General features: G+C 36.4%; 1 protein-coding gene across 1 annotated transcript in view; it reads right to left on the bottom strand.

The window, feature by feature from the left end:
- The window catches only part of LOC121248964 (ketohexokinase-like), a 13,737-nt gene extending 12,308 nt beyond the window's left edge, over window positions 1-1,429 (bottom strand). Inside the window, 3 exon segments of the mRNA XM_041147593.1 lie at window positions 858-947; window positions 1,024-1,081; window positions 1,202-1,429. Coding sequence (XP_041003527.1) covers window positions 858-947; window positions 1,024-1,081; window positions 1,202-1,350 — 297 coding nt within the window. The 5' untranslated portion in view covers window positions 1,351-1,429.
- Window positions 1,430-10,019: the final 8,590 nt, after the last annotated feature.

The raw sequence follows: 10,019 nt of genomic DNA, 5'->3' as shown, positions 1-10,019 counted from the left end.
TTTCACAATATCTCAGTATCGGTGATTCGGTCTTAAGAAAATATAAATTATCTTATAATATCGTCCACAGATTTATAGTCCGGGAAAATACAGTAAGTGGGTGTTATAGCAGCCCATATGTGTGTACAAATATATGCACAGATAAGAATATTAATATAGAAATTATACTCTAACTCCTCAATCTATCATTCCTTTGGAATATGACTTTCAAACTGCACTCATTTTGTAATATGACCTATCAACTATCAAGTTGTTGGCTCCTAATTCAAAAACATTAAGTTGCAATATATATCCTTCATTAAGACCCGACCATAAAGATTATACCACATCACCTATTTTTCTCTGCCGGTCATATCTTAATGAGATGCAAATTGCAACTTATTTTTCAAACTAAGGTTAAATGACAACTTTAGTAAACCCCTAGGGGTTGGCTCAAGTGGTAAGAGTCTTGGTCTTGGTGTTATATTCCCTACAAGTCAAAGGTTCGAACCCGGAGGTGCAAAGAATTTCTAGGAACCATCGGACTGGGGAGTTTTCACTTGAACTCCTAGCTGAGGGCCTCTGCTCCACCGGGTTTAGTTGGGACTTAGTTCTGAACACCCGGTGCCAATTAAAAAAATGGCAAATGTAGTAGCTAGGATTTACATGCCTTTGAAAGTGGTGGTTGTTTGGGGATTAATTGTAATATTCCCTAAAGATAGAGACATCAATAAGAATTATCTGTATTTAAACAATCCAGAATCGGTTGCCGCGCGTAATAACGGCTTTATTTATGCAGTTGATAGTTGATACGCATTGACCCCATCAACTTCCATCTCAGATTTGTAATTTCTCAAAGAAAAACGAGAAGAAAGAACCTTCAAGCTTGTGGTTCTGATCTTATCGTCGGGCTTAGGATACGCAGCCACTGCCGCCAAGTAATCCACCGAAACCGTTCCACATCCCACCTGCTCGCATAAACCTCCACTTTAAATTAGATATATAATTAGATAAAGATTATATCTATGAGAGAGAGGAACGCACAACGATGCGGTTTTCGGGTGGAGGGAGCGAATCGGATGACATTTTGACCTGGAAGTTTCTGCAGTAAGACACGCATATGGATGTGAAACAAATATGTATGCATGTCTCGAAAATGAAGACGATTATTGATAGAAGAGGCGCAACCGTACAATACTAGAGTGAAAGAGACTAGGGAGACCTGGTGGGTTGGGTTACGGTTGAGAAGGCGAGGAGAGAGATTGTCTGGCGAGACATTGAAGAGCAAGGACGAGTACAAGGAGACGGGGGGTAAGAGCTCAGCGAGTTCACGAACCTCGTGGCGTTGGCAATCGTGGATATGGAGAGCATCTTTGCTCGCGGAGTTCAGAGACTCGTGGATGAGAGGCTCAGGGAGAGAGAGAGAGAGAGAGAGAGAGAACAGAGCGTGGCTGTTATAAGATCTCATGGTGGCTAAAAGTGTAATTTCATTATTGTGTTTGGAAGGAGGAGTCCCATTTTTGGCAACTCCAAAATCTAAACAAGTAGGCTGAGTAAAAATTTGATAATTCGACTTTGAATCCGATTTTATTTTGGCTCCATTTTGACAGATCGAAGTCAGAAGTTTTTTTCCTCTTAGAAGTTGGAGTCGGAATTAGAGTCATTGATGAACCGACTCTAGCTCCGCTCCGATCCGACTCCGACCCTTCGCCTCCGCCTCCGCCTTCTACGTGACTCTCCGACTCAACCTCCGATTTGATACATATTTTATAAAAATATGTGTTTGTCTATATATTAATTATTTAAATTTTATACAACTATCTTATATAGTTAGTTAAACTCAATAATATACTAGTTCAATAATATATTTATACTATAATATATATACTAAATTGACTAATAATAGTTTAGTATATGACTATATCTAAATATCATACTATTACAATTTTACAATATTACCACCATTTAACACTAAATTACTAATGTATAAATATAATAGCATGCAATACTAATGTATATATAATATACTATAAACACTAAGATGCATAATAACATCAACATGTAATATTGTAATACTAATGGATAAACACTAATCTATAAATTTATAATAACATATTATACTAATGTATAATAACTAAAGTATTATTCATATAAATTACTAATAGTATTAATTACTATATATAAATTAGTAAACCACTTTAAGCCTATATATAAATTATTATATAAATCACTATAGTATTAATTACTAATACTATATTACTATATGATACTATTAACTATAGTGATATACTAGTATTAGTATACTAATACTATTAGTGATATAGTTAGTATAATATTTATACTAATATTATTATATAGTTATACTAAATTAAAATCACTATAGCAAAAGTTTAATCAAAAGTTAGTATGTTACTTGTTTTATTTAGTTGTATTTTTTGTTATAATCAAAAGTTTAATTAGTTTAGATTGTAATGTTGAGAAAATTGAAATTTGAAAGTCCACAATTTTTTTTTTAAAAAAAAGTGGGTCAAATATGAAGTTAAAAAAGACAAAAAATAAAATCAAAAAATCCGACTCTACTTCGACAAGTCGGAGTCAGAATCGGAGCAGATTCTGTATATCTCGGAGTCGGAGTCAGAGTCGGAGGTTAGGCCCTCCGACTCCGAAACGGTCGGTGCTCAGCCCTACAAACAAGCCTTCCTAGAGTATTTGACTACCACTAGATACCAGATTGGGTCAGACGAGGATGCCAGCCATTTATCAAATTTTAATTAATTAATTGAACAATTCTTATACGTACAGTCGCTTAGAGCAAACGGTGGGGAGTCGTTAACGCCACGTCAGCTAAAAAGAAAAATAAAATAACAAAGGAAAGAAAACGCAAGCCTTGCGCCCGAAATAGAAAAATTGCAAAACACTGAAACAGAACTTGTTCTCTAGCTTTTAGAGTGGGTTTTGTCTAGCTTTCATGTTGATTTTCAGTTGATCGTGTTCGTGTTTGTCTGGATCTTGCATGTTCGTGCTCCTTCTTTGTCTTCCTGCTTCTGATCTGGTTCATTGATACCCACATTGATCTGGTTTGTTGTGTTTGTTTAGGATCGTGGGTCATCATTTTCATGGGTTTTTCGTGCTAGTCTTATTCGTCGGCAACTTCATCAAGCATTGGTAATATCTATTTATTTTTCCATGGTATAGGTAACAATAGTTTACATTCATAAGAAATAGAAATTACCTGAAACAAGCTACAGATGCTCTAGTTCTGAAGTGTGTATATTCAACTTGGTTTAGCCATTACTGCTACTACACGCGTGATACATAGTGCTATTGTAGGATGGAGGAAGCTTGTGGGGATTATTCCCCCCTCTTAGACTTTTAGGTAAAATACTATTTGTTGAGATGAAAGTCGAAGTCCTCAAATGCTTCTTTGTTGGTTATGCCGAGGTTACATTTAATGGATTCTATGTTGTAAAACAAGACATACCATATGTTTCTAGCTGGACAGAATAACATGGAAGCTAAAGTCAAGTATGTTTTAAAACTAATGCAAACAACCCAGTGAGTAACAACTTGGAGCAAAGGATGATTGAAACTAATGTAAACCACCCAGTGAGTAACACCTCATTTACTGCCAGACTAAAGAGCAAAGTTCTCATTGTCTGTGTTGATATTTTCATCCACAGTGATGTTATGCGGTCCAATTTTGCTAGAAATTGCTGTGATTTAGAAATTTCTGTAGGGTTGTCCCTTTAGCTTTATGATTAGACATGTAAGGTGTTTTGCTCTCAAGGCATTTTAATTGCAACTTTTGATAAATAAGAGTTTTTGTGTATGGTTTTTTATCCAAAAGGTACAAAACTGTATGGTTTTTGTGTTTCCTGCATGGATAAATAAGGGTTGGTTGCTTAATTAAAATCTTATACCTAAAAGTCATTAATCTAATGTTTATACCAAAAAGAAGTTAAGGAATGATCAAGAACTGGGTATAGAGCTAATTACATCAAATCTAGAAGGATTGAATTGCATGAGATCCTTGAATAGATCTAGGTCAGAGTGTATACAAGTTGCATCAATGTTCACATGCCATCCTTCCTTTATCTCAAAACCTGCAATAACTCATGCATAATCGATAATAATGCATTTTCATTGAGGCAAAAATTACGACTTAGAATCTTTTTAAGCAGTTGCTAATTATCTAGCTCGTACTTGTTAATTATCATTATTATTTTTATAGGTTGGATGGATCACACCCGGTGCGATGATATGGTTGAATTTTAATTTCTACAAATTTTTTTTTGAAACTTAATGGATGCGGATGCTTTTTTTTTGGGGGGAGGGGGGTTTGAACACCCAATTATGGACTCAATATATGGCATGATGCTATAATAAGTATGTGCATAAAAATCGTCTATTAGATATGAATTGTCATTAAATATTCTTAGTTTAACTGCAGGAGTATTGTTTGTGGAGGCTATGCTGCTTAGGACATGTTGCAGCTGCAATGGAAAGAAGCAACACTTTGAGCAAATGCATTTATGTTTAATTGTATAATGTAATTTAACTTCATTCCCAAACTGGCAACAATAGAAGTGGGACATGGAGTTATTCCCATGTATAGTCAATTAGTCTCTCTTATTATAGTTAGTGCCGTTTGGCACTTAGATAAAATGTTAAGAGTCCTGTGGTTTTGTATGGTCAAAACAGATAGGTACATTTATTTATGCTGGAGTTAGTCCCCTGGTTTTGTCTCCATTGTTTTTTTCTTGAATGAGAACTCCAAGTGGTACTCTTATCCTTCAGTTGGAACACAGGTTTTAAGTAATGAAAATGTCATTTTTTGAGTTTTGGTATTTTAGTTGAATGCTTGGTGATTGCAATATGGATAATTACAGGACACGGGTCCCATTTCAATCTGCAGGTGTGTTTATATAAAGAAAAATGGTTGGTCCCATTTCAATCTGCAGGTATCTTTTCTATTGTTCATTTTCTCCCACTCCAAACACCAACATTTCAAACCAACATCCATCATTACAGGTCCACTACCAATGTACCTTTATTGATTTGCACTCCCAGTACATTTCCATAATCATAAAAGCTGTAGTTTGAACTAAACCCAAGAACACACACAGGCACTTACATTTCCTCAAACAAATAGAACTTGCAAATATAGAAAACTATTATAAATGCAAACCCTGCCTCAATAGTTTGAGTGTCCAATACATGAATTACATTCATTACATGTTAGCTGCTATATAATCTTGGAAATGAGGGTTACAGGAGTTACATTGCAAACGTTTAATTAGGATAGTTTAAATAATATATTACAGATCAGCTGCAAACAAACGTTTATGTGAGCTCCTGCTATAAATGTCTTCAGAATCAAGTGAAGGTTTAATCTTCTACACTTATACTCAATGCTGGCTTGTCAAGTTTTTGCTTTTAAGCACAAGATGCTAGTCAGCAAGAACTGAATTGTATTAATAAATATCAAGCAGATTATGAAATACATAACTGAAACTTTATATCATGTATTCATGCCTTTTTTTTTTTCCAGCAAAAAAATTGTCATAATTCTTATTATACATTACATAATAAGAATTTAATTTCAAATTGATCTATTCAAAACATTAACGAATGAGAGTAATTGCTTTTTCTTCTTCCTTTTTTGATAATTCATTATAAATAATAATAAACAACAACATCCACCTCAATTTGAAGTACATCCATAAACTTTCTTCATATATATTTTGATAACAGCACTGCACATAAACCCCTCGATTTTCAGTATCTAAGTCAAAGAGATGCTCTGCAACATATTCACCCAGTTCAACACGCCATGAACAGAACAATCTTCAAGAAAAGAACCTCAGATGGTCTCATTTCCATATTCTTATGGCCTCTACTTCATCAAACATCCCAGCTTGGCCAAAAAGATCTAAAGTGTTCCTGTTTAATTTGGTGAAATATTAAAATGATGGATCATAAAATTAAAACATTGGCGTAGAAGTACTAGCAACTCGGCTTGGGTACAAACAAATAATAAACCCACAAATGTGATATCAACTGGTTAGGGCCTTAGAAACCCATACAATGGGCAAGATATCTAGATCAGATCCTTACTTGTCCCTTTAATCCCACTTGATGACCCACACGAAGATCTGCTTGAAGACCCACAGAAGATCTGCATCAACTTTATTCATTCAATACATCATCACAAGCACATAGAGGGAAATTGAAGGTCCTTGTCTTCGAGGGAGAGAAACACAGAGAGGGAGGGAAATGGAAAGTCTTCATCTTCGAGGGAGAGGGAAATGGAAAGTCTTACTTGTCCCTTTAATCCCACTTGATGACCTACACGAAGATCTGCTTGAAGACCCACACGAAGATCTGCATCAACTTTATTCATTCAATACATCATCACAAACAAAGAGGGAAATGGAAAGTCTTCATCTTCAAGGGAGAGAAAGTGAGAAACACAGAAAGGGAGGGAAATGGAAGGAGGAAGAATCGAAGATCTGGGAAATGGGGTCAAATATTGAAACGGTGCATTTTTAATTTTTTCACATTAGACGCGTTTGCCCTGCCCAGACAACTGCCTATAGCTTTTTTCTTAATTGAAAGGTTGGTTGCATAAGCCAAAAACGGTCTTTCCATCCATTCAAGTTATCTGAAGGCTTGCCCATAAGTAAATCAAAAAGTAAAAATTTAATTGTAAGCGATTCTGCGCACTAATACGCGCACTTATTCAATATGATTGGTCAGAAAGTAAAATTTATTAAAAACAATGCTAATTTGAATTTAGAATATGAAGGCAACAACATTAATATGTAAATTGGTACGCAAACTTGCTTGTACATAACAAAACTCAATAAAAAATGCCATAGTCACCAAATGTTGGGTTTGACAATTTATTATTATTATTATTATTTAGTGATTAAATAATTATTTTTTAATGATGTTATAAATTTAAAATAATATATTTAAGAATATAAAAAAATGAATAAAAAAATATTTTTGTTCTTATCGGAATGTCTCGTGGATGTAGCACTGTTCTAAGTAGATTGAGGGGGGTGATCCCATCAGCATTCCCCCAACTGCTATGCAAAATCGCCTTTAAGTTAGGTTTAGATTGAGAAGCACTCTAAACTCATATAATCTCATCTTACTATTATGATTTTTACATAAAATATAATATAATTCTACTTTTTCAAATTTTAAAATAATAATAATATTGAAAAATAATATTTTAGCAATATTTTATTCATCTTTTAACTTTTATTTCAATTCAATTCACTATCCAAATCTCACCGACTCTCCGCAAAAGATTCTTTAGTCACTCTCCGTAAAAGATTGTTTTTAACTGCAGACATCCGCACAAGTCTCATCTGTGTCATTGTATACTAGTTTTTAAAGCTTTGTCAACTTCACCCATAAGACTTTGAACACACATGAAAGCAATGGTTGCCGCTTTGGCCATATCATTCAAAGCAATAACTTTGGCCAATGAAGGGTCTACCAACTGTTCTAAACCTTCTCTAGTGGTCAATACGACCGCGACCGAGTTACCAAGAGGTTGGGACATGTCCACAAGCTTTCTTCCCATGAAAAGCTCAAGGAGCACAATCCCATAGTTGCATACATCACTTTTAACAAGTAAACGACCAGTCATTCAAAGAATAATGATCCTATACCACCTTATTTTATTTTTTATTTTGGCCGTTCATGTATTCTAAAGGTCTATCTCTATAAACTGAATCAAGTAATTCAAAAGTATGAAAAATTATTTCAAAGTGTTTAGTGTGTGCTTCTTGCCATGCATTAGAATCAAGAAAAACAGATTCCAAATATCATATCAGACTAAGCTAGATTATGCTAAAGAAGTCACGAGTCGGTGAACATAAAAGACGATTAAAAAACACTTATATAAAGTGTCGCATTCACAATTTACTTTTCTTTTCCTAACAGCCAAACAGAGGACCATGGACTGTAAAACCGGATCAAGGCAACGAAACCCTTTGTGAGAGGGACTATAACTCAAAAAAATGCACGGAATGCTACGAGGAGAAAGTTTGTTAGGCATATAATTACGTAGATAAGGATAAACACAACAACCAAAAGGATGAAAGTTTTCATAATTTGGTGAGTTACCATACAAAATCTCAAAATGTGATTTACCTCAAAGAAGCGGTATGGACAAGCAGTTAATGATGTAAGCTGCAATGCTGAAGGCATCAACCCAAAAACGATGAGAGATGTGAGAATGAAAAAGAAGTGTTAATCCTGTCTCAGTCACATGGCGATGTTTTCTTTCTGCACGACCATTTTGGGTAGGTGTGTATGAACATGAAAGCTGATGGTGAATGCCAGAAAAAAGAAGATGATCTTGAAAAAAATTACTAGTGAATTCAGCACCACCATAACTTTGAAAAATTTTGATATAAGCAAAATATTGATTTTTCATAAATTTTTGAAATTGAATAAAGACAAGATAAAAATCAGATTTCAATTTTAAATGATAGAGCCACGTGAAGCGAGAATAGTCATCAATAAAAATGACATAATAAACAAACCCCAAATTGGATTTGACGGGGGAGGGACCCCATATATCGCATTGAATGAGATCTAGCACATTAGACAACCTATGTTCATTACGAGAATAAGGCAAACGATGACTTTTTGTAATTTGACATGTGTTACATAAAGCAGGAGAAGGCAAAAAGAGGTAAGATAAAGCTGTCATCTTTTATTTAAGAGAGAAATAACAGAATGATTGACATGACCAAGATGCGCATGCCATAAATCATATGACACATGAAGCGATTTATTTTTAAGGATAGAAATAAAAGCGAAATTTATGTGCTCGAGCACATACAAGCCTCCATCACGCTTGCCAGTTGCCACCACCTTGCCTAATTTGCAATTTTGAACAGTGAACAAATTATTAGTAAATGTAACAGATAATGAAAAATCAGATGTTAATTTACGAATGGACAACAAATTTTTAGTGAGACGAGGAACAACTAGGACATCTAGGAGTTGGAGATTCGAGGTAGGAAAGAGGTTACCAGTGTGGGTAATGGGTAGTGACGCACCATTCCCAACAATTACGCAATCCTTACCAGTGTAACTTGTAGACTGGTCCAGTTGAGATGAATCTGAGGTCATATGGGCCGAGGTCTCTGTATCTACAAACCAATCAGAGCCCACATCTTCAGAGAGGGAGCACGAGTTGGTGAAGGCCTCGGTGAGTTGAGTAGAGTGCTCACTCTGAGCGTAGCGTTGGATGCAATGATCGGCATAATAACCATCCATCCTGCAAATCTGACAGCGAGGGGGACGACGTCCTTGAGAGGAGTTGAAGCGTTCGTGTCCGCGGTTGGAAGAGTTGCTGCCATGGCCATTGGTGCGACCTCGTTGGTTGTGGGGGAAACCACCACGATGAGAAGAATTCTTGGTGACTGTAAAAGCCGCAGCAGAGGAGGAAGGGGAGTCTAGAGATTTCTGGAAAATCTCAAAGCTCTCTGCTTTGAGATCAAATCCGCAAAGGAGGGGAGAGGAGTTTGGGCCATTTGAGCGGTGGAGAAACTTGAGAAGTCGGGCTCTAGGCCGCGGAGGAACCAGTGCACCTTATCTGTGCCATCAACAGGCCTTCCAATTGCATGGAGCTGGTCACATAAACCCTTGAAGGCGCGAGCATACGCTGCAACAGGGCTGGATCCGCGCTTCATCAACTGGAGATCATCCTTGAGGCGGAGTTCTCGTGCCTTTGAGCGGTGGCTGAAGGTATTTTCCATGGCTAGCCACACCTCACGAGAGGTGGAGAGGCCTACAGCTTCGGCCATTGCTTCCTCGGTGAGGGAGGAAAGCAAGAGGCTGAGCAAACGCTGATCCGTGGCTTTCCACGCCAGGTATTTGTTAGAAGGTGTCTGAGAACCTGCGGGTTCGAATTGAGGGGGCGGCACAAGTGTGCCATCAACATGACCCAATAAATCTTGACTCTCAAGAAGAGGAAGAAGTTGGCTCTTCCATAGGAGGTAGTTGGA

The sequence above is a fragment of the Juglans microcarpa x Juglans regia genome, chromosome 2D, assembly GCF_004785595.1.
Source record: "Juglans microcarpa x Juglans regia isolate MS1-56 chromosome 2D, Jm3101_v1.0, whole genome shotgun sequence".
NCBI lineage: Eukaryota > Viridiplantae > Streptophyta > Magnoliopsida > Fagales > Juglandaceae > Juglans > Juglans microcarpa x Juglans regia.
This window is presented reverse-complemented; position numbering and strand designations above follow the sequence as displayed.